This window comes from Neofelis nebulosa, chromosome 17 (genome assembly GCF_028018385.1).
Source record: "Neofelis nebulosa isolate mNeoNeb1 chromosome 17, mNeoNeb1.pri, whole genome shotgun sequence".
Taxonomy (NCBI): Eukaryota; Metazoa; Chordata; class Mammalia; order Carnivora; family Felidae; genus Neofelis; species Neofelis nebulosa.
The window spans coordinates 25869727-25896378 of record NC_080798.1 but is presented as its reverse complement, the minus strand read 5'-3'; the positions used below and the strand labels follow the sequence as shown (position 1 = coordinate 25896378).

Here is a 26652-nt window from a genome sequence, read left to right as displayed (position 1 = left end):
CTAACTAACTGTATGAACTTATCAAACTTACTTGACCATTTACTATTGTGGTTAATAAATACAGTGTTAATATATTTTGCTAAATCAAATATTTTAGAACAAGTGTTCACATTTCTTACACCTGAACTGATCAACTCAGAATAAGATGTAAAGTTATATTTGAGAATGTATTCATTACTGTCCACTCCCTTAAAATCCAGAGAAAACAGTATTCCCTACCTGTTTGCTAGGTCTCTAAATATGGTTGAACTTTTGAAAGTGTCAGTTTCAGTAAAGGAAGGAGACAGTCTTGGATAATAAACTTACACTTGATTTCAAATCCCAAGTTACCTCCTCCTTTTTCCTGGCTTTTTCCCTGTGTGATTAACATAGCCAAGCATCATTATCCCATCTATAAAATATGAATAATATTGTTTACTTTATTGTGTTTTTTTTTCAGAAAAATGTGATAGTGTGTATAAAAAAAAAAAAAAAACCTCCACTAAGACTTAGCATATGTTAAGAAATTATCTGTTCTTTTCCCCTGTCCACTCCAAGACATACCCTTCCTTTGTATCAGAGTGGGGTAAAAAAGTTGAGAACTGCAGCTTTAGGCATGGTGTTTTTGTTTTTTTCAGTGTTTATGAACACAACTGAAATAATTGTTTATAAATGTGATAGTAAATGATGTTTCAATTATTTCATAGGTGAATAACCCTCTAAATCACTCTGGTACCTTTAAATAAATGCTGTTCTAATGGAGAAGGTAGTTGGAAAGATGATGTCAATATTCTGATGTTATACAGTGACTTATGCCTAACAAATTGAATAATTATCTGGTTCTGACCATTTCCAAATAGAGCCTGCATGGTTGAAGGAACATGTGACTGGAGTCAAGTCTTGGCTCTCCCTCTCCATGTAACGCAAGAAAAATAATTTAATCTTCCTGAGACTTAGTATTCCCATCCTTAAATGTAGAGATAAAGGAATAATTTCTATGACCCTTTATATTTCTATTATATAATTTATCAATATATATCAATATAATATATTATCAATATATTATCAATATAATAATTTATCAATATAATTTATCAGTATATAAATCAGTAAGAAATTAATCTAGTCAGGGGCGCCTGGGTGGCTCAGTAGGTTAAGCATCCGACTTCAGCTCAGGTCATAATCTCGCCCTTTTTGAATTCGAGCCCTGTCGGGCTCTGTGCTGATAGCTCAGAGCCTGGAGCCTGCTTTGGATTCTGTGTCTCCCTCTCTCTCTGCCCCTCCCCCACTCTGCTCTGTCTCTCTCTGTCTCAAAAATAAAACATTTTAAAAAAAAAGAAATTGATCTAGTCAAGCTGATTGCTATATTCTGTTGACTATTTTAAAAAAGGGGTTAATAATTAGGAAAATATGTGTATAAATCACTGGTGTTATGAGGGATCTTTATACTTCTTAATAGGTAAATATTTTACTTTTAATTAATGCCCATGAAATAATTACAGGGATCACAGCTTGCTGTAGAATTCATTGTTCAGTTCACTTTGCTTATGTACTTAGCAACTTCATAGAGTTTGATTCCCTGTTTCTCATTTGCAAGGATGGGTAATAAAGATTTTAATCTTGAAAATGAGTATCTTGTGAGAGTAATGGTATTATCACTGTTGCCAGTGTTTATTTCATCTATCCCCATCCTTCTGACAGGAAGTTCACAGCCAATCAGTGAAACAGAATTCAGCCAAAGCTAGAAAAAGCAGTCTTTCAGACATTCCATACAGAAGAATCTATTATGAATATTATTAGGTGGAAAATCGTACTTCTTAAAGATAAGGAGCCAGGACTTGAGAGCTTGATGTCCTAATAACTTGTTGGGTATTAATAAAGATGCATATTTGGTTGTTTAATAGACGTCCTAAATAAATTGTGGCCTCGGTGGAAATTATAACTACTCTATAGTTGTGAAGGGGATTAAAGATGTTTATCTTCTGAGAAAAGTGCTAATTAGCTCCTTGATTGTACAACCAAATGACTAAAATCCTCTAAAGTATTTTTTCATGAAAATTTCAAAATTAGCATGACTAGAGCATTTATTTTTTAAAGAATATTTCATATTCATCTACATATTTCTGAAATTTGTCCTTTTTCAGTACTTCTAAACTAGTCCACGTTTATTTAAAATATTGCCAGTTATAAAAATGTCTCAAAGGTGAATATTCCAAAGATATATATTTCAATGAAGGGTGAGTGTAGCAAAAGTTGTCAGAAAACCCTAATTAGTGGTTATTATTGATGCCCATGTTAATGGGAGCCATCTCCCATTAAGCTTGTATGTGCCAAGCATTATGCAAATGGCAGTGGCTAGGAATAGTGGCTCCAGAGTCAGTCTGCCTCGGTTTTAACTATTCTGGCTCTGCCTCTCACTACTCTTACTCGGTGTTTTTGAGGAAGTTACTTTATCTTTGTTGTTTTTTTTTTTTTTTCAATTTAAATTAGGGATTTTTTGTTTTTGTTTTTTTTTGAGAGAGAGCATGAGCACAACGGGGTGGGGGGTGGGGGGGTAGTGGAGGGACAGAGAGAGGGGTAGATCGCAAGCAGGCTCCACACTGTCAGCGCGGAGCCGGATGCAGGACTCGACCTCAGAAACTGTGAGATCATGACTGAGCTGAAACCAAGAGTCGGATGCGTAATCGACTGAACCACCCAAGTGCCCCAATCTTTTTTTTTTTTTAATGTTTACTTATTTTGAGAGAGAGAGAGAGAGCGTGTGTATGCGTGCACAAGCAGAGAAAGGGCAGAGAGAGAAGGAGAGAGAGAGAATCCTAAGCAGGCTCCACACTCAGCATGGAGCCAAACATGGGGCTCAATCTCACAGCTGTGAGATTGTGACCTAAGCCAAAATCAAGCTGGACACATAACTCACTGAGTCACCCAGGCACCCGAAAAATTAAAATGTCCTGTTTTTTAATTTGTCTTAGTTCTTGCTTTCAAAACCATGTATAATTTCATATATTTATGTAATCATGAATATTCTGGAAAAATTTTACTGTGTACGTATGTAGCTAAATAAACGCACGATGTTCAGTTTTGGTAAGAAATGGTAAAAGAAATATAATTTTACAGCGTATTTAATAATTAGCATAAAATAATAGAGTTTTAGATTTAATCCTAAGAATCTTAAAAATAACCTGGTTGAACCTTCCTCTCTTCACTCTCTTCCCAACTTCAGAAAGTAAAATAAGGCCATTGCCATCTAGAATATTAGAGAGACATTTCCACTACCTACTGGTAACTGGGCTTGAATTAGTCCTCTTTACCCTATTACCTCCTACTTACCAAAACTGTTGGTTTTTATGTCTATTCACATAATAGAGCAGGGGAAACTCAGAACAGGATGTGGAATAGGTCATGACTTCTATAAAATTCTTAATAAGAAAAAAAATCATGAAGACGTGGTAGTCAAAGAATCAGTGTATTCAGCAAATCAGAAACCATCAGCAGATAAGTATCCTGCAGATATTATTGAAGCCTAATAGATATTTAGGTATTGAAATAATAACAAAAAATATTTTATCGTTTCAATAAGAACAAATAATAGAATTGACAAAAGAAAACTAAGTCATTATGAAAGTCCTATTTGAGACTAGCTACTCACAAAGCCTGTATTTTAAAGCAAATTTGATTAACTTTGTATATTCTTGGTCCCACTTCATGCTTTCAAGCATAACCATGTCTGATAGTAACCAGCAGCATCTTAAAGAATTATAATTTTTCTGCTTTGATCATTTTCATATTCTTTGACAATATGTGTTTAACAGTGAAATTTTGTTAAGTCCCTGGTACTTTCTAGACTCATATTCAATCACATAAGTATATTAATACTAGGTTTATATGAACATAGTTAAAAATCAACCTGTATGCTATTTAACATGTAAAATAAAATTTAGTAAACTGATGTATGTATTCATAATTCTGTCATTTTGTCATTTAAAAATGATTATTTTGAAGAAATTAAATTTATTCCTTTTACATATGTGATAATATTCTTTTTTTTCCTCTTGTTTTCTTAAGTAATATAGTGGCTGTTTCTCACTGTCATAGTTTGGTTTATGAGTATTTTTTTAAGCTAAAGAAATTAAGTATTTTAATTCATGCCCTCTTTTCTTATACAATTCATCGTTTGTTTTTTTAATATTTATTTATTTTGAGAGAGAGAGAGAGAGCAAGGGAGAGGGAGAGAGAGAATCCCAAGCAGGTTCCACACTGTCAGCAGAGAGCTGGATATGGGGCTCAATCCTATGAACCATGAGATCATGACCTGAACCAATATTAACAAAATGAACTCATCACTTTGAGGTAAACAAATTCAGATGTTTAACCAACTAAGCCACCCAGGCACCCCATCATTTATTTTAAAAATCTGAATTTTGTTTTCTTAAAATAATCTAATCTGGCTATTACAGATTTTGTATCAGATTCAATTTATTTCTGTGTCAGTAATTTCTCTAATGTTAATGATGTGTTCTGAAAAATATAAAATCATAAGCTTCATATATTACAATGGAAGTAAAAAGGAAATGATTTTTGGTAAATGGTTTTTTACTTTAGCATGCATATTTCGAGCTTTTTATTAATAATCACAAAAAATGTAGTTTAATATGTGAATACATTATCTGTCATATGTCTTACAAGTCTCTTGACAAATGTGATAGAAAAGCTGTTACTTCTACTTATATTCTTTGTCTATTTTAGCAAGAAATAAAATTTTTAAAACCCTGTGCAGAAATCTTTCAGCCTTGGGTCGCCCATGCTAAAAGTTAAAGCCTTGAATTCCATTTAGAACCTTCTACCATTAATTAGTCATATGACTTGTGGTATTTATATCCTATGCATGGTATAGCCATCCATGAGTAAATTTTCCACATGGTGGAAAGAGTCATTTTGACTTATTCTCCATTTGAGCTGTCGTGACATGTTCTACTCTGTAACTCAGAAATTTCTGATTTATTTTTGTTATTGAACTCAGAGTTCCAGGTTATAAATCTGAATATTCAATGATTCTACTTATGATTTTTTTCTCCATCTATGGAGTAATATCCTAAATTGTTACTTTCATTTTTCATGACCTGATGTTTCAGTGTGTCCTACTGTGGAAGCATTAAGTGGTTCCCAGAAATGAGAACTCTGAAGGAAAAAGTAGTCCTTCTAGGAGTTATGCCCTTTTTTTTTTTTTTTTTTTTTGTGTGTTGCCTACCAGCACAGTATACCACTGTCCTAAGTAGGTACAGTATATCACTGTGATAGAGGGGATATATAGGTATAATATACTACTTTATGATTGTTTACTGTTTTACAATATTTCCCAAATTCCTTCACCCACATTTAATCCTCACAATGACCCCAGATGGTAGATAAATAATACAGAGATAATGAGTTTCCTGAAAACTGGATTATTCAGTAAGTGGTGTGGGAAACTGGATATATCTCTAAAAAAAGTACAGTGGGATCATAACTCACAGCTTAAGCCAGAATAAATTCTAGGTGAATCAAAGACCTAAAAACAAAAAGTGTCCCTAAGTACTGTGAATTTAAAAGCAAACTTCTAACTTATAAGCAAACATAGATGCTACAGAGAAAAATATTAATAAATCATAGACAATAATTTTCTAATGTAGAATGGACTCCTGCAAATTGGCAAGAAAAGGCCAACAACATTATTAATAAGAAAACTAAAAATTGGGGCACCTGGGTGGCTCAGTTGGTTAAGCATCCAACTGCAGCTCAGGTCATGATCTCGCGGTTCATGAATTAAAGCCCCAGTCCAGGGTCTGTGCTGACAGCTCAGAGCCTGGAACCTGCTTTGGATTCTGTGTCTCCCTCTCTCTCTGCCCCTCCCCCCCCCCGTCTCTGTCTCAAATAAATATTAATAAAAAATTTTAAAGAATGTTTTTGATGAAGCAAGCAAAAAAATCATAGTTTTATTAGATCTTGACTCTTGAGTACACATCTTTTTAATAGTCTTTGTTGGAAAATAAGTCCATAAAACTTTTTGCTATACAGAATATGGTGGTTGTCTTGATGAAAAGCATTGGAGATATTGAATTGTAAGCTGAATTAACCAGCCCCCCCCTTTTTTTTTAACATGACACTTGAAACAAATGATAAACTATAGTTATTCACATTTGGGGTTTGGTAGACATTTTCTCTAAAATGAACAAAATGAACTCATCACTTTGAGGTAACAACTGACAGGAAGGTACCAATGATAAAATTTAATATTTCAAGCAAAAATTGGGATTTTAGAAAATTGTAATCTATCATGAACTGACAGCTTCCCAATTCCTAAAGACTTTCTTGAGAAGATTTATGGTGATATTAACAAACGGGAATGTTTGATATTATATAATGAAATGTTTCAACATTTGGAAAATCTCCATAACTCAGTGAATCAGTATTTTCTAAATGTTTGATAGTGGTTTTATAAAGTCATGCAATGGTAAAATATCCATTCAAAATGCAAAATAAATTGTTGGATTTTAATTAACAGTAGGAAAACTTCATTGCTATGGTTCTAGATTCTTCATTGCAACTAACCTTTAAGAAAATATTACTTGGGGCGCCTGGGTGGCGCAGTCGGTTAAGCGTCCGACTTCAGCCAGGTCACGATCTCGCGGTCTGTGAGTTCGAGCCCCGCGTCAGGCTCTGGGCTGATGGCTCGGAGCCTGGAGCCTGTTTCCAATTCTGTGTGTCTCCCTCTCTCTCTGACCCTCCCCCGTTCATGCTCTGTCTCTCTCTGTCCCAAAAATAAATAAAAAACGTTGAAAAAAAATTTAAAAAAAAAAAAAAAAAAAAAAAAAGAAAATATTACTTGTTGAATTTTTGTGGTAATATGAAAGAATATCCAGAGTTTTCTGAAAAAACTATTGAAATACTTCTTCCAGGTATATATTTTTATGTTTGTCAACCAAAACAACAGATTGAGTACAAAAGTAGCATGAAAATCCAGCTTTTTTCTAATAAGCCGAATAATGCCACTCTTCTTACAAAATGTTTTTTTTTTTTTTGGAAAATACAGTAGTTACTTTTCATGAAAATGTTATTTGTGCTCACATGTAGATTTATGGTTGTTATTTTTAACTTAATATTTAAATTCCTCAGTCTTAATTTCTAATGTGATTAATAACCCATGGATATAATCCACATAAACAGAGCTTGTTGGGGTCCACAGCTTTTGAGTTTTTAAGAATTTTGAGACTAAAAAGTTTGAGAACTACTCCTTTATGGAGATTGAAATAAAAACTTTAAGTTCATTATAACCATTGAAACAGTAATTTCCATTTTAGGAATTTATATTACAGATATAATCTCAAAAGATGAGGTAATAAATGTACAAAGTTATTCATTGTTATATTCTGATCAAAAGATCAGAAACAACCTAGTGTTTGCCCATCAATAGAGGTTGTGTTGAGGTATATCCATAATGTAATGCTGTGTCACAGATGAGACACATACAGATTTATCAATGTGCAAAGATCTCAACGATACATTAAATCAAAAATTCAAGGTGCCGGGGCGCCTGGGTGGCTCAGTCGGTTAAGCGGCCGACTTCAGCTCAGGTCATGATCTCGCGGTCCGTGAGTTCGAGCCCAGCGTCGGGCTCTGTGCTGACAGCTCAGAGCCTGGAGCCTGTTTCAGATTCTGTGTCTCCCTCTCTCTGACCCTCCCCCATTCATGCTCTGTCTCTGTCTCAAAAATAAATAAACGTTAAAAAAAAAAAAAATTCAAGGTGCCAAAAACTATGTAGACTACACTGCCTTTTGTACAAAATTATATGTAGTATATGTATATGCATATGTTATCTGTTAAAGGATACACAAGGGCACCTGGGTGGCTCAGTTGGTTGAGCGTCCGACTTCGGCTCAAGTCATGATCTCATGGTTTGTGGGTTCAAGCCCCGCATCAGGCTTTGTGATGACAGCTCGGAGACTGGTGCCTGCTCCAGATTCTGTGTCTCCCTCTCTCTCTCTGCCCTTCCCCCACTCATGCTCTGCCTCTCTCTTTGAAAAATAAATAAACATTAAATTTTTTTTTAAAAAAGGATAAACAAGAAACTGCTTGTGGCTGCCACTCTGGAGGGGACCTAGCAACAAAAATAGGAGGAAGACATTTCAAAAACAACTGAATGCTCTTTGAACAGTTATAAAAATATTAAAAAAAAAAAAAAAAAGAAAGAAAGAAAGAAAAGAAATGCTGCACTTGTTCCCAAAAAGTCCTAATATTTTAAGATTGTTTTTCAGTTTCTTTCCCAAAACCACATGACAAATTACTTATTAGGAGCTAAATCAGGTTAAGAATCCAAATCTGTCTAATCCTGGTTCTACTTTCTTTCTATTATATTAAAATTTACACACACTCTCATGGAGTAGGAAGACATTCACAGAAAACAGTTATTTTATGTAGTAGTAATTGTTTTGTTGCCATAATGAGTTGACCTGCACAAGAGACACAATAATTTGTAGAAGATTAGATGGACTCAGTCCCAAGAGGCTAGATGGAAGAAAGCTCCTGAGGAAGGAAGGGATACATACTAAAGTGTTAATGGAGGGGCTCCTGGGTGGCTTAGTTGGTTGAGGGTCTGACTTGGCTCAGGTCATGATTGATCCCACAGTTTGTGGGTTTGAGCCTATGTCAGGCTCTGTGCTGACAGCTCAGAACCTGGAACCTGTTTCGAATTCTGTGTCTCCCTCTCTCTCTGCCCCTCCCCTATTCGCGTTCTTTCTCTCTCTCAAAATCAAATAAACATAAAAAATGGGGAGAGGCAGCTAATGGAATTTGATTAGCAACAGGAGTTTATTCAGGACAGAAGTAGGGATCCATGTAGCACCCCCTGGTACCCCTGGGAGACCATTGTAAATACCTTGGAGCCGTGGTTCCCACACCTTCCCATGCATCAAGATCAACCAGAAAGCGTATGAAAACACAGATTGCTTGGCCCCACTCTCCAAGGTTCTGATTCATTAGATCTGGACAGGGGCTTAAGATTTCACATTTCTAACAAGTTCCCAGGTGATACTTAGGCTATGGGGACTGAGACTCCACTTTGAGAATCACTGCATTAGAGAAACTGTGCTGTTCCAAGTTGGATAGGTAATATGTGATCTGGGGCCAGAACAATGAATTGTAATTTTTTTAAATGATAGCAAAGGTCACTTAACTTCAAGAGACTGAAATATTATAAATTTTTAAGAAGACAAGTAATATATATGTTACCCTTTCTTATGTATATCTTCTTAATCCCCTGCTAGTTAAAAATAAAAATTATTATATAAAAGTTCATTATACATTTTTATGAAAACAGTAACTTAATTTTAGTGTCTTCTTGGTTTTAAAGTTAAAATTTCTTAGAAAAATCTGTTTGAGGGGCGCCTGGGTGGCGCAGTCGGTTAAGCGTCCGACTTCAGCCAGGTCACGATCTCGCGGTCCGTGAGTTCGAGCCCCGCGTCAGGCTCTGGGCTGATGGCTCGGAGCCTGGAGCCTGTTTCCGATTCTGTGTCTCCCTCTCTCTCTGCCCCTCCCCCGTTCATGCTCTGTCTCTCTCTGTCCGAAAATAAATAAAAAACGTTGAAAAAAAAAATTAAAAAAAAAAAAGAAAAATCTGTTTGAATCATTACATTTATTTCAGTAAGTTACTTACCTGTTTTTAAGGGAGAATTTCATTTGAAAATTGGCTAAGGTCAACATCAAATGGAAATTAACATGTGTTCAATGTGCACTGTAGTCTCTAGTGGTCAGCCATTCCAAAGGTCAATTTTTACACTGCAGTTTATAAAATAATCAAAATACCATTCCTTCTGTTATATTTTCTGTTGAGTCTTTGAGAAGTGATGTTAGCCTTCAAGAAAACTTGAGATATGTAGTGTACTGAAGTCCTGGGGAGAGGGGAATACAAAGTTACCAATTCCTGGGACTTCTTTAAAGAATGTATCCAAGTTTGGGCACCTGGGTGGCTTAGTTGGTTAAGTGGCTGGGTTAGGCTCAGGTCATGATTTCATGGTTCAGGCCCCATATTGGGCTCTGTGCTGACAGCTCAGAACCTAGAGCCTGCTTCTGATTCTGTGTCTTCCTCTCTCTCTACCCCTCCCCCGCTCACGCTCTGTCTCTCTCTGTCTCTCAAAAACTGAATAAACGTTAAAAAGAATTTTTTTTAAAGAATGTGTCCAACTTTACAGACTGGAACCTCTATCAGCATGATTTCTTCATGGTCTACTCAAAATCACATTATTCTTAGAGAATTTGCTTAAATCAATATTATTTCCTAGTCTTGGGCCTTTGATTCATGTAAAATTTATTTTTCTGAAACTATTTCCTTCCCTAGGTACAAAAGTTAAAGTATTATTAAAGTTTTGTTTTGTTTTGTTTTGTTTTTGTTTTTTTTATTTTATTTTTTTATATTTTATTTTTTTTAAACATTTATTGTTTTTAATATGAAATTTATTGCCAAAATGGTTTCCATACAACCCCAGTGTTCATCCCAACAGGTGCCCTCCTCAATACCCATCAAAAACAATTTAAGCAATATAATGAAACAAGAATTTAGAATAATAATCATAAAATTAATTGCTGGGTTTGAAAAAGCATAGAGGACAGAAGAGAATCTATTGATACAGAGATCAAGGGACTAAGAAATAGTCATGAGGAGCTAAAAACTGCTATAAATGAGGTGCAAAATAAAATGGAGGCAGCCATAGCACAGATTGAAGAGGCAGAGGAGAGAATAGGTGAATTAGAAGATAAAATTATGGAAAAGAGGAAATTGTTTTTGTTTTTTTTTTTTGTTTTTTTTTTGTTTGTTTGTTTTTTGAGTAAAAGGCTACTGTAGTCTGAGATAAAAAGGTTATGCAGATTATAAGACAGTGGCTATGGAAATAGTCTAGATTAAAGAAGGCTAAAAATTAAAAAATAAATGCAGGGGTGCCTGGGTGGCTCATTTGGTTAAGCATCTGATTCTTGATGCTTAGGTCACAATCTCACATTTGGTGAGTTCTAGCCCCACATCAGGCTCTTCACTAATAGCACAGAGCCTGCGTGGGATTTTTGCTCCCTCTCTCTCTCTGCCCCTCCCTTGCTAGTGTGTGTTCTTTCTCTTTCTCTCTCTCTCTCAAAATAAATAAATAAACTTAAAAAAAAAAAAAAACTAAATGCAATTCCTACCCCTATATTAGATAGGTAAGAGGCAAAAATGCTATAAAGGACATTGTTAAGTCAGTGGATAAAATTGGAATATAGATAGTACATTAGGTAAAAGTATTTGTGTGAATTGATGAACTGATAACTACTGTGGTTATGTCAGAAAATATCCCTTTTCCTAGGAAACAAACACTCAATTATTTAGGGGTAAAGGGCCATAATGTATGTAATTATGTATGTAGTTCAGCAGAAGATTGATTTCATAGAGCATACAAATGTTAAAACAAATGGGGTGAAATGGTAACAATAGGAATATCTGGATAAAGGGTTTACAGGCATTCCATCCACTATTTTTATTGTTATAATTTTAAGTTTAAATTATTTTCAAATAAAATGTAACAGACAACCTGCAGAAAAGTGAAATGTGTGATTTAAATGTTTGTTTTCTTTAGGAAAGAAAACTTTCCTCTGGATGTGAAGTTGAACTCTCAGAAAGCTTTTCTATTTCCCTAAATATCAAAAAATAGCACTTAGAGAGGGTACAAGGAGCATTCTCTGATTAAGTTCTCAATTTCTAAGACCATATCTATAAAATATTGCTGATAATTTATACTAAAAGATATAATTATGAGTTATCACTTGAGTTTATTTTATGTTTATTACATGGTTACTTGCCAGCATTAAGTATTAGCTAAGTCATGGTTGAAATACTTGTAGGAAATAGGAAACTACTCGGAAGAAAGACCAACTAGGGGGAAATCAAAGTGTAAATCAGAATCTAATCTGAGTATTTTGCCATTGGGTAAAAATGAAGGGCAGAGACTTGGTAATGGTCTTCTAATTGGTCCCCCATTAATTTGCAATAAAATGGTTTGGCTTTTAATGATGTCGATGATATTACTAGAACCTATTTATAAATCACATTTTTCATTTAACTCATTCTTACTTAGCTGGCTCTTTTTTATTCTTTTTTTTAACCGTGACAGATATTTATGCCCTTGGAAAGTCTTCTTCTTTCCAAGTATTTGTCTAGAGTTGTACCTCTTTCTCTCAGCTTCTTTCTCAGTAATCCAAATCTATACATTGTCAAATCACAGATGTTCTCTATACTTTCCGTTGTCAATTCATCTATTTTATTTGATGTTTTACTCCTCTGTGTAAGGGTATATTATCACAAATGATATTAATCATAAGGATCATAAGTAATTAAATCATGAAATTAAATGAAAGAAATTTATTTTTCACTATGCTGTGCCTTCTTCCTTGCTGAGGTCAGCTTCCATTGGCTAGATTTTCAACCCACTCAGCCTAAAATTCTTTTTTCCTTTGTGAATATATTACTGAAGACTTGATAGGCTTGTTTAAATTCTGTATTTATCTTAATATGTAAGTGTACACAAGGATGAATATTTCTTTATTGTTAATCCTTATTATCTCCTTCCATCTGAAGGTACTTACCTCAGACACACACTGTATATTAAACCATAGCAAATAAGTCAGTGAATAAAGCAACACAAAATTTAAAATCCAAATGACTATTCTACTGTGCATGTCACTGTAGAGATTTAGCTCTAGGACATCAAAATCTATAAACTGCAGTAAACTCTATCAGGTAAGGGGCAGTAGATAGGAGAGAGGTTCCTCAGTAACCTCATTTCTATTTTTTTTTAATTTTCTTTAATATTTATTTTTGAGAGAGAGAGAGAGACAGAACACAAGTGGGGGAGGGTCAGAGAGAGAGGGAGACACAGAATCTGAAGCAACTTCCAGGCTCTGGGCTGTCAGCACAGAGCCCATCATGGGGCTTGAACCCCCAAACTGCGAGACCATGAACTGAGCTGAAGTCAGATGCTCAAATGACTGATCCACCCAGGTGCCTCAGTAACCTCATTTCTGAAGGTCTTCGCAAAACACTGTGCAGTTTTTTAACCAATCAGCCAGAAATGACATCTGTATTCTCTTCATTTGCCTTTTTATTGATAAAAATTAATTGGTGCTTTTTAGAAGCTAGGGGGCTGAGAGCTTTATAACTCTTAAATGGAAGTTCATACTATATAAAAGACACTTAAGAATATGGGTAAAGACACATTTAAAATAAGCCATATAATAACGAGTTACTATTGACATGCTTGTTTTTCTCCTGTGGCAGCTATGATAATTATGTAAATAAATCAAAACCCATGTTGTTTAAAAATTGATGATTTTAACATTGAAGCCTGAAAATGGGGTCTTTTTCCAACATTGGATAAATTTTTAACTACATTAAAGTGAGCAATTTAAAACAAGATAAATCTAGGAGCACCTGGATGGCTTAGTCTGTTGAGTCTGACTCTTGATTTTAGCTCAGGTCCTGATTTCTCAGTTTGTAGGTTTGAGCCCTGTGTCACACTCTGAGCTGACAGTGCAGAGCCTGCTTGGGATTCTCTCTCTCCCTCTCTCTCTACCCTTTTCCCACTTATGCCCGCACTCTTTCTGTCAAGAATAAATAAATTTTTTTTAAATAAAAATAAAACAAGATATAATCCAAGTAATAGGTAGCAAGGGCCAGAGTAATTGTTTTAATTGAATCACATTTATTACAGTCATCCGTCACATTCTTCCATTTATGCAGATTGATGCAGACTTTGACCAAATAGGAAATGTAACCTGCTGTACAAGCACACTTTATTTTGTAGCTGTTAATGGACTCTCAAAGTTTCTTTTGGCAGATGGAGATGGACACATGGATCACTTACTGCCAGGCTGTGAAGATAAAAACTGCCAGAAAAGCATCATTTACTTAGCAAGATCTGGAACAAAGCAGGTATACCAGCTCATTTTTTAATGTCAGTAGAGTTACCTTCTCGAAGAAAATCTTCAGAGATTTGAAAAAGTATCTGAAGAATCACACACAGAGAAACCAAAGTAAATCATTGACTTCCTCATTTTAATTTAATGAAAGGCATATAAATCTTGTGTTTGTTTATTGAGGGGGGAAAGCACTGTTACAGTCATTTCTAGTGAAGAAAACCTATTATTGTTCCTATAATTAAATGATCCATTAGCATTTTATAGGCCAGGAATATGATAAAATGCACTGCAACTATAATAAAAGGTTATGGAAAATAACATCACATCTATTGTCAAGGCTAATCTTGTCTTTATTTGTGCATATAAATCAGTTTCATTCTCTCATGCTGACTTTTTACCTGTGGCTTATAGGTAAACAATTTAGAATCTGATAGTCATAGCAGAAGATTAATGTGGGAATGATAGGTTGTAACACTGAGAATTCTTCCATATTGATATCACTAGAAAAAGAAAGCCAGTAATATAGTAGTAGAATTAATCAGCTTTGTTTTTTATCTTAGGGTGATAAATGATAGAATAACATATTGACTTTTATCGCCCTTATACATAAGAAACCACATTTTATACTAAGACACTAAAGAAAAATCTTCAGTCAACAGTCTATAAACATTTACTATACCCATAAGTTTTATTATCCTAAAGTTTTTAAAGTTTTGAATTACTGAAAACATGAGGTCAAGTAACACCTAATAATTGGTTCATATGTATAAGTAAACACAGTAATTATAGCCTGGCTTCAAGTGACAGACTACTATGAGAATATTTTCAAATTATACAGTAATCTCTCTCTGGGAAAATAAATGTCAGTTCTTTAGTGACTCATAAGGATGTCATATTAATAAAACATCTTTTTACTTTTTAGACCTTAATATGTTTACCTTAATAGGAATATTTTATCCTCATTAATAATCTGTCAACCTCTTCAGAAATTTGTGATAACTTGGCACTTTGTGAAATTTCCCATCTCCTACCAAAAGAAACTATTTTTTTCAAAGTCAAGTGAATCATTAAAACATGTTGATGTTACATAATACTTTTTTCCTTCTAGGGAAGACTGAAAAGTTGATTAAAGATGTAAATAAGTTTTTTTAAACAGCTTGTTTTCTATAAATATGTTTTCTATTAGCTATTTTTTTTCTTTTTCCTTGGCAAAATATGCTTTCTTTGGAAAACCTAGAAAATGTTTCGGATACCGTATGTACTAAACCCTTTCCAAGAAGCCATTTTTAGTATAGTTTGACTTGGAGACACATAAAGAGTCACCTGTTTAAAAAAAAAAATATTTAGTCATGTTTGTCCTACTCTCACTTCAAGCCAGCTGCACCTATTTGCATATCTTCAGAGTGTATGCCAGTATTCATGCTCTTAACTAATTATGGGCATAGTTATAATTTTAATGGTATGATTTCCACTCTTCAGATTTTAGTTTGCGTTAGGTTATCAAAAGTAAAGATTAGGGCATTCAAAAAAGAAATGGATTCCCGAAAGCTGTTTTTGAAATCAACCCTATGCTCTCTGTTGTCTTCATTATAATCAATATAGAAATAAAAAATTTACTAAAAATGTAGCTTCCAGCTGTTTTGGTGACAAAGCTCATCCCCCTGGGCAGGCAGAGCTTCTTCAGGGCTGGTGCTGGTGTTATTAGAAAAGCCTCAGAACTCTTGGCTCTGAAGATGGTAACTGAAGTCATCATCATGTATAAGAGGCAAAGCAGGGGAACAAGGGAGACTCCGTCATCTTCTAACTTTCTTCCTAAGCTGGTCCTCCTAAAAGGACATCAGTATTAGATGATATTACAGTTTGCTGTAATTTTTAAAAAATACTCACTTGAGATTACATTTCCACTCAACACACGTTAAAATGGGGGATTCAACTATCAGAATCAGCATCAGTTCAAACGTAAGAGTCTGTGATTTTGTGAAAAACCTTCAAAGGCTCTATGTGCCAGTTTAAGGAAAAAATTACCAGTAATGAATTTTAAAGGGGACTTTACTTTTCCAGAGTGTCAATTACTTTTCTTAAAAGTAAATTATAATACTCTAGCATATTGTAGAGATAAAGAAATTGAAGTAAGATGACGCTTCTCTTGAGGACTTTTAATGGACCATTTGTTTTGCAAATGGTGAATTTTTTTTTCTCAAGTAACTATAAAATCTGACCTTTTCCCTCTTGATTCCATAGTGGGTTCCAGTCCTACGGGAGTTCAGCAACAAGGGCACACTCTGGGGCTTTGTGCCATTTGTGCATGAACAACGACCAACAGAAATACCAATTCCAATTACCCTTCATATTGGAGACTACAACATGGATGGCTATCCAGATGCTCTTGCCATACTGAAGAATACATCCGGAAGGTATGGAAATTAAGTGAAAAATATTGTAAAAAATATCTGCACTTTGATACTTTGTTAACTGAATAGCACCTAAATATGGTAGAGTGCCTTAAATAAGGAACATGTTGAGCTTAGTTCCTGTTTCTTTACCCTGTACCTGAATTACCAATTGTTTAGAATACCTGTTGTCTTCCATAGATTTAATTTCTGTAGAACAGAGGTGAACATCTAATCTAAAATACAAAGCTCATTTTTGATTCAACAAAACTTTATTGTTAAAAAGCCAAAATTTTTTTCTTTTAATGACTGCAATTTAATATTCAATTCATTAAATATTAACTGAGCCTTATTTATGTGCAATTACACATGATCCTTACAGTCAAGAAGTTTTCCATTCTGGAGGTAGAGACAGGCTTATAAGCAAGTAATTGCAGTACAATGTATTACATTCAATAATAGAGGCATATACAAAGGACAGAATGATTGGTACCCTTTATTTTTTGTGTTTTTTTCCTGGAAATAGTTGAATTTATTTTTTATTTTATTTCTGTATTTGAGTATAGTTGACACACAATGTTATGGTAATTTCAGGTGTACAACATAGTGATTTGACAAGTTTGTACCTTATGTTATTCTCACAATGTAGCTACCACCTGTCACAACACTATTATAAAACCACTGGCGGTATTCCTTATGCTGTGCCTTTTATTCCCATGACTTATTCATTCCATAACCAGAAGCCTTTATCTCCCAGAACCCTCCACTCATAGGCCAAAATTTTTGAAAAACAGTTACATTTTCAGACTGAAAACCCTCATGATTAAGAGCTGAGCCTAGGATGAGAGTACTAATTGTATCTGTGTTGTGTAGTTGTAGTGAAGATTAAATGAGATAAACATAAATGAAGCAATTAGTACCTAGCACATGCAGACTTTCAGTGAGTTACCTTACTGTTGCTTGTTTATAATGGCAATGAAAATTCAAACATGATTTTATATATATATATGTGTATTTATTTATATACAATAATAGTGTATTTATCACATTATCAGTGACTTTGAGTACTGCAGCTCCTTTTTGTTTCCTTAAGTAGAGGTACCAGTAGGTAAACCAAAATAGTTAAATTTATAATTAGCCTGAGTCTTTGCAGATTCTATAAATATGATCCTTCCTAAATTTTAATACCATATTGTTTTTTTCCTATCACAATTAATTCTCTTTCTTGGCCCTTATTGTTTATTATCTCCTACATCATATCTATCCATAATTTTTCCTCTGTGCATTAATTCATTTGTTGACTCCGGAATTAGTGATAATTCAGCTTCACATTTTCTACCAGGCTTATGATGCAATACTGCTTCCCTGGAAAAAATCAGATTTATTGTTGCTTTTAGCACCAAACAGTGTCATCTAGAGATCTGATTCTTAGAGAAACATATATTATTAGTGAATGTCCCTAAATATTTATAGACAATTATGGAGAATCTATACTTAAACTTTCTAAGAATTTGATTTGAAATTATAATTGCTCTAAGTTATGTTTACAGAATTTTCCAGTCATGATCATCATGCTTCATAATGCAGAGTATGTACATTCAGAACCTATATGTGTGAGACAGATTTAATGTAACCAAATGAATCTCTGAACTCAATGTGATTATTATTCCTTTTAAAGGTATAGTGGCATGTAAAAACAAAGAAATGTAAAATTGCTTTATTCTGGACATTAATCTTATTCAAAAGAATAAGAAATTCCATCCCAAATTGATTAAGTCTGTGATTACTCATCCTTAGAGGAATATCCAAACAATTTTTGTTTTTGTCATAAAGGATTTTTTTTTTTTTAAACTAGTGAGTTGTATTTTGTTGTTATTTTTTTTTAACCCAGTATAGTTAAATACAGTGTTATATTAGTTTCAGGTATGCAATATAGTGATTCAACACTTCTATACAACACCTGGTGCTCATCACAAGTGTTCTCCTTAATCTATGTCACCTATTTCACCCACCCCCGGTAACCATCCATTTGTTCTCTTACTTAAGAGTCTGTAGCTTGGTTTGTCTCTCTCTCTTTTATTTTCTTTGATCATTTGTTCCATTTCTTAAATACCACTTATGAGTGAAGTCATACGGTATTTGTCTTTCTCTGACTGACTTATTTCATTTAGCATTATACTCTCTAGTTCCATCTTACAAATGGCAAGATTTCATTCTTTTTATGGCTGAATATTCATGTGTATATATATTGCTATAAAAGTTTTTATTAATATTTTCTCTTTTTGGGGTAGATGAGAATTGAAGGTTAGATTTTAGTAGGATAGATTTTAACATCTCATTTTTAAACCATCAAATATTTAACTTAAGTTCCTTTACCATTCAGAAATAATGATGGTATCCACAGCTAATTCAGCAGAGAACAGTATAACTCCACAGAAGACATAATGTAAGAGGCAGTCAGTCATAGACACTTGATGCTTTTATAAAGGCAACTGTTTAAAACTGGGATTTCTCTTTGGTTCTTTTGGGGTAGATGAGAATTGAAGGTTAGATTTTAGTAGGATAGATTTTAACATCTCATTTTTCATTAAATCACTAAATGAAAAATAGCCTTATCCTTGAAAGGGAGATGTGTGTCCAGGAGAATTCAGCATAATATATTCCTTAAAACAGAAGAAGGAAAAAAGGCACCTGGGTGGCTCAGTCAGTTAAGCATTCAACTCTTGATTTCTGCTCAGGTCATGATCTCATGCTTTGTGTGATCAAGCCCTTTGTTGGGCTCTGTGCTGACAGCATGGAGCCTGCTTGGAATTCTCTCTCTCCTTCTTTCTCTGCCTCTGCTTCCCACTCTCAAATTAAATAAACAGACTTTTAAAAAAGGGGTTGGGGAGATATATTGTGCATGATAATTCTTTCCTGTGTGAATTTACTTTTATCTAAAAAGCATTTTATAATTTTTAACTGCTATCAAGATTGGTGTGTTGCTGAAAATTAGTGCAGGGTGATGGTTCTAATTTGAAGGGTTGCTACCTGGAGAATTTGGTCTCCTTTTTTTTTCTTTTTTTTTTTTTTTTTGCAGTTTTTAAAAATGAGGTAGACATTATGCAGAAAGAATAAAATCCACAACATGTAATTCATGAAGAGAAATTCTGAAACCATAGTTTGTTAACTTGTGTGTTTTTGTTTTGAGAAGAGAGTTGTTTAGATTTGTTTTTTCTCTTATACAAAAGGCCTAATGTATCATGAGTTAATCTTTAAAATCATAGCACATGAAAAACTTCTCTATTAGTGACATTTTATAGAAGCAGCCTGGTCTGAGATCAGTCATTTTACATATATGCCACCACTGACTGAAAACCCTGTTTTTTTCCCTTGGCTATCCCATTGATACTCAGTTGCCCTTAGTTTATTGTCATATTCTATGTATAGTCATGTCTTAATTCTCTGAATTTTCATTTTATTGAGAGAAGAAAGGAAAACTTAAAATGACATTGTTGTGCCAGAGACAGAGGCACTGCTGGGCACCATTGCTGCATTGCTTACTAAACCCCAGGTTACACATGCCCCAGCCAGAAACATCCCCATAGCTCCACCCTGCTAAGCCTGGCCAGCAGGCATGCCCCAGCCTAGCACTCCTTCAGCCCAAACTTCTAAACCCAACTGGTACTCTTACACAGCCTGCCCCCACTAAATCTGATTAGCAGATATGCCTGGCCTGACATAACTCCTGGGACCACCCCACCAAAGTTGGCGAGTAGGCTTACCTCCGTCTGCACTTTCACACAGTCCCACCAAAGCCAGGGCATGTGCATAGTCCATATAGGTAATGCCTCTTGAACACCTGACTCTGGTAGCCAGGGAAGCTTGCCTTTCTAGGCCTCATGGGACTAAAACAATGGGAGAGACAGTTTTTGGCAGGCTGCCACATCCAGGGCTCTGCACAGACAGTAGACTGAAACACACTACTACTCTTCCTACCACTTAGTAGCTGTTTCTCCTAATACATAGAAACAAGCACAGGGATTCAAGCAAATGAGAAAACAGATGAGTGGAAAAATAAGATAAAACCCAAAACAAACCTTATTAAAATGGAGATAAGTAATTTACCTGATAAAGTAATGTTTACATAGATGTTCACCAATCTCAGAAGAATGGATGAACACAAAGAGAACTTCAACAAAGAGATGGAGAAAATATGAGGAAGTACCAAACAAATCAAAATAGTCATTGAAATCAACTTTTAAGCAAAAACTAAAAATAAGCCTAAAAAAGCAAAATAGAGCTTAAATATAAAAACAAAATATTTCTAGTAAGTGTTTAATAAATTATTTTAATGTTTATTCATTTTTTGAGAGTGAGAGGCATACACAGAGTGCAAGCGGGAGGGACAGAGAGGGAGACATAGAATCCCAAGCAGTCTCCAGGCTCTGAGCTTTTAGCACAGAGCCAGAAGTGGGGCTTGAACTCACGAACTTCAAGATCATGACCTGAGCTGAAGCTGAACGCTTAACCTACACAGGTGATCCTCTAATAATAAGTGTTTTTTAAGACTAAATATTTCCTATGTACTTGACTTCAGACCACATATTTTGATAATTGGTGCTTTCACCGTTCTTTTGTTTGTTTAATTATAAGTTTCCATTAACCTAAGAGTTATTTTTAAAAGCTTTCCTAAATGTTCACATAAATATGTTTGGGGAGTTGCTTTGTATTGTTTTGAGGTTTGGATCTATATTTTTATTGTTTCTTCTTAAAGTTGCTTCATTGCATACAGAATTGTGTCTTGTGCAACATGTTTTGAAATTTGTTAAGATTTTCTGGTACTTTGATAGCCTGATGAATGATTATTTGAAATATCATTCATGTTAAGAACGTTATTTAAATCGGGGCGCCTGGGTGGCTCAGTCGGTTAAATGTCCAACTTCAGCTCAGGTCATGATCTCACGGTTCGCGAGTTCGAGCCCCGCGTTGGGCTCTGTGCTGATAGCTCAGAGCCCGGAGCCTGCTTCAGATTCTGTATCTCCCTCTCTCTCTCTCTCTCTGCCCCTCCCCCATTCATGCTCGCTCGCTCTCTCTCTCTCTCTCTCTCTCTCTCTCTCTCAAAAATAAACATTTAAAAAAAAATTTTTTAAATAATGTTATTTAAATCTTCTATATACTCTTACATATTTTTCTTTACTTTTAAAAGTATGTTAATCCTTCACTAGGATTAACAATCTTTTTTGTTTTGTTTTTTGGGGTTTTTTTATTTTTTTTAATTTACATACAAATTAGTTAGCATATAGTGCAACAATGATTTCAGGAGTAGATTCCTTAGTGCCCCTTACCCATTTCACCCATCCCCCCTCCCACAACCCCTCCAGTAGCCCTCAGTTTGTTCTCCATATTTATGAGTCTCTTCTGTATAGTCCCCCTCCCTGTTTTTATATTATTTTTGTTTTCCTTCCCTTATGTTCATCTGTTTTGTCTCTTAAAGGCCTCATATGAGTGAAGTCATGTGATTTTGTCTTTCTCTGACTGACTAATTTCACTTAGCATAATACCCTCCAGTTCATCCACGTAGTTGCAAATGGCACGGTTTCATTCTTTTTGATTGCCGAGTAATACTACATCGTATACATATATACCACATCTTCTTGATCCATTCATCCATCGATGGACATTTGGGCTGTTTCCATACTTTGGCTACTGTTGATAGTGCTGCTATAAACATGGAGGTGCATGTGTCCCTTTGAAACAGCACACCTGTATCCTGTGGATAAATGCCTAGTAGTACAATTGCTGGGTCTAGGGTAGTTCTATTTTTAGTTTTTTGAGGAACCTCCATACTGTTTTCCAGAGTGGCTGCACCAGCTTGCATTCCCACCAACAATGCAAAAGACATCCTCTTTCTCCGCATCCTCACCAACATCTATTGTTGCCTGAGTTGTTAATGTTAGCCATTCTGACAGGTATACGGTGGTATCTCGTTGTGGTTTTGACTTGTATTTCCTGATGATGACTGATGTGGAGCATTTTTTCATGTGTTGGTTGGCCATCTGGATGTCTTCTTTGGAAAAGTGTCTATTCATGTCTTTTGCCCTTTTCTTCACTGGATTATTTGTTTTTTGGGTGTGGAGTTTGGTAAGTTCTTTATAGATTTTGGATGCTAATCCTTTATCTGATATGTCGTTTGCAAATATCTTCTCCCATTCTGTCAGTTGCCTTTTAGTTTTGCTGATTGTTTCCTTCACTGTGCAGAAGCTTTTTATTTTGATGAGGTCCCAGTAGTTCATTTTTGGGATTAACAATCTTAACCATCATAATTAACAGTTGTCAGCTTCTCAATTTTTCATTTGAAAAATGCAGCTTTGATTATTAGGTGCATAAGGCTTTTTGCATATTTTGTCTTCCTCACTTCTTATATAATCATGAAATATAGGGATATTTCCTTTTAATTTTTTTTACTTTGATTTCTTTTTTGTAATATCAAATTTATATGCTATTTCTTTTCCTAAGCATTTACCACACATATATTTCTATCCCTTTATTTTCAATTTTTATGTGCCAAAATATCACATAAGGAAAAAGTTACATTTGATAAAATGCAAAAACCTTAAATGTATAATTGGATGAGTTTTGATAACATTTGATAACTAGTACTCCAATTAAAATACAAAAACATTTTCATCACCCCAGAAAATCTCTCATGCTTCCCTTCTGGTTAATCCCCAGCCTCATAGGTAACCAATATTTTGATTTCCAGCAAGATAGGTTGGCTTTGCCTGTTCTTGAACCACAGAATACTGCAGAGAGTGTTTACAAAAGACCTAAGAAAAAATGTAGAGAGAAAATATTCATGCATCATAGTACTCAATATTGCTAGAAAGTCAGTTCTTTTCACCTAGATCTATAGATTGAATGCAATTCTCATCAAATTCCCAACAAGCTTTTTTTGAAAAAATGTATACACTGATTCTAACAGTTATGTGAAAAAAAATAGATTAGCTAGATTAAAAAATTAAAATTAAAAGCTAGATTAGCCAAAATTTTCTTGACAACAATAACAAAGATGGAGGACTCATGCCACTTTAAGACTTGCTATGAAGCTGTAGTAATCAAGACCTTGTGTGTTTACATAATAGATACTTACAGAGATCAGTGGAACATAAAAGAGAGTCTAGAAATAGAGCTATACATATTATAATAAATTGACTTTTTTGCATAGATGCCAAGGCAGTTCATTGAGGAACGTACATGAAAGGCCAATAAATATATGAGAAAATGTTCTACATGTTACCAATGGGTAATTAGAGAAATAAAATTAAACCCATTATATATTTTTCACACCCATTAGCATGGTTGCAGTTAAAACTACCAATAACATGGGGGTGCTTGGGTGGCTCAGTCGCTTCAGCATCTGACTCTCGATTTTGGCTCAGGTCATGATCCCAGAGTCATGGAATCAAGCCCTACCTTGGGCTTTGTGCTGGGTGTGGAATCTTTTTAAGATCCTCACTCTCTCTTTCCTTCCCCTCCCCTGCCCCTCTCCCCTGTTAGTGGGCACACTCTCTGTCTCTGTCTCTCTAAAATAAAAACAAAAAACAAAAACTACCAATAACACCAAATGTTGGTGAGAATATAGAACATCTGAAACTCTCATATATTTTTTTATAGGAATGCAAAATTGAACATTAATTTTGAAAAACTCTGACAGTTTCTAATGACCTTAAACACCTATTTTTCCTACAACACAGTCATTCTATTCCTAGGTACTTATGCAAGAGAAATGAAAACTTAAGTTTACCAAAAGACTTACAAAAATTGTTCATGGTATATTTATTTATAATAGCATCAAATTGGAAGCAAATCAAAGGTACATTAACAAAATAGATAAATAATTGATGGCATATTTATACAACTTAGTGATATCTATAATAAAAAAGAGAATAAATTACTGAAGAAGCAACATGAATGAATCTTAAAAATCTTAGGTGAAATAAAAAAGGGAATATATGATGGAAAGGGAATTTTTTAAAACTATTATTCTCTGTCTTTTAATAGTAGAATATAATCCATTTCAAGAAATACAATTTAGTGATTTAGTGGATAAAACCTAGATTTAGATTCTGGCTCTACTGTTTATTGGCTGTGTGATCATGGCAGCTACCGACCTGTGTCTTAGTTTTAATATGTGTTAACGAGAATAATAACAGTACCTATGTCATGAGGTTACTGTGAGGATCAAATGAGTTAACATATGCAAAGGACTTAAGAACACTTCATGGCACAATGTAAGTTCTATGTGTATCTGTTATTTTAATTATTTAATAATATTATGTGGTCACACATGTTTGCTTTATTTCTGCCATTTTATGTTTTGTATTCATTATGTTTTTTCTTGTTTTTTTCCCCTTCTTTTCTCTCTTCTGTTGGATCATTTAAATATTTCTTCTTTTATAGTTCCTAACATGGTTTATATATTATAAATTTTATTTCTGTTGTAGTGGTTATACTTTAACGTTTAGTATATATTTTTAAATTTTATTTTTAAATGAACTACTGAAGACACATTAATACTTACAGAACTTTTAGCACACATTCAGTTCTCTCTTTCCCCACTCCACTCACTCCCCATTCAGTGATATCATCACCATTTATTTACTTATTTTAACATTTGTTGCTATAATTATTTACACTTGGCTATAAAGTTTAGTAGTTTCTTTGATCACCATTGAACATGGTGTGGTCCATTCTTTCTTTGATTCATGTATTATTTTTCTAGATATGTTATCAAATAATTCTATAAGCAAGAGTATACAGAGTCTTTCTGACTTTCCATGTCTGAAAACTTATTTTCCTCTAGCTGGAATGCTAACTTAGAAGAGTATAGGATCCTGGCGTTAAAATCATTTTATTTTATATACACTTGATCTTAGCCAAAAGGCCGAGAAGCGATCATTTTATTTTATATAAATAAACAACATTTATTTAATTTAACAATTAAATTCCAATTCTTAATTTTGCTAGTGAAAAGTCTGTTGTTAATCTGATTGTTGTCAAATTGGCTAACATACAGTGTGTAAAGTGTGCTCTTGGTTTTTGGGATAGATTCCGGTGGTTCATCACTTACATATAATACCCAATGCTCATCCCAAAGTGCCCTCCTCAATGTCCAAAACCCATTTTGCCCTCTCCCCAATCCCCCCATCCACCCTCAGTTTCTTCTCTTTATTTAAGTGTTTCTTATGGTTTGCCTCCCTCCCTCTCTGTTTGTAACTATTTTTCCCCTACCATTCCCCCATAATCTGTTGTTAAGTTTCTCAAGATCCATATGAGTGAAGACATATCTGTCTTTTTCTGCCTGATTTATTTCAATTAGCATAATACCTTCCAGTTCCCTCCAAGTTGCTGCAAATGTCAGTATTTCATTCTTTCTCATTGCCAATTAGTATTCCATTGTATATATAAACCACATCTTTATCCATTCATCAGTTGATAGACATTTGGGCTCTTTCAATTTGGCTATTGTTGAAAGTGCTGCTGTAAACACTGGGGTACATGTGCCTCTGTGAGTCAGCACTCCTGTATCCTTTGCATAAATTGCTAGTAGTGCTATGGCTGGATCTAGAGTAGTTCTATTTTTAATTTTTTGAGGAACCTCCACACTGTTCTCTAGAGCAGCTGTACCAGTTTGCATTCCCACCAAAAGTGCAAGAGGGTTCCCGTTTCTCCACATCCACGCCAGCATCTGTTGTTTCCTCAGTTGTTAATTTTCACCACTCTGACCAGTGTGAGGTGGTATCTCAGTTTTGATTTGGTTTTGATTTGTATTTTCTTGACGATGAGTGACGTTGAGCATCTTTCATGTGTCTGTTGGCCATCTGGATGTCTTCTTTGGAAAAGTTTCTTTTCATGTCTTCTTCCCATTTCTTCACTGGATTATTCGCTTTTCGGGTGTGGAGTTGGTGAGTTCTTTCTAGATTTTGGATACTAATCCTTTATCCGATAGGACATTTGCAAATATCTTTTCCCATTCTGTCGGTTGCCTTTTAGTTTTGTTGATTGTTTCCTTTGCAGTGCAGAAGGTTTTTATCTTGATGAGGTCCCAATAGTTCATTTTTGCTTTTAATTCCCTTGCCTTTGGAGATGTGTCGAGCAAGAAACTGCTGCAGCTGAGGTCAAAGAGATTGTTCCCTGCTTTCTCCTCTAGGGTTTTCATGGTTTCCTGTCTCACATTTAGGTCTTTCCTCCAGTTTGAATTTATTTTTTGTGTATGGTATAAAAAAGTGGTCTAGCTTCATTTTCAGTATGTTGCTGTCCAGTTGTCTCA

The 26652-nt window shown here is 34.6% G+C and overlaps 1 protein-coding gene across 2 annotated transcripts in view; it reads left to right on the top strand.

The window, feature by feature from the left end:
* ITFG1 (integrin alpha FG-GAP repeat containing 1) overlaps nt 1-26652 on the top strand; it is a 345618-nt gene that overhangs the window by 137089 nt on the left and 181877 nt on the right. For both annotated transcript variants that reach the window (XM_058708060.1, XM_058708061.1), the window contains 2 exons: nt 13869-13963; nt 16192-16364. In XM_058708060.1, coding sequence (XP_058564043.1) covers nt 13869-13963; nt 16192-16364 — 268 coding nt within the window. The remainder of the gene's footprint in view (nt 1-13868; nt 13964-16191; nt 16365-26652) is intronic.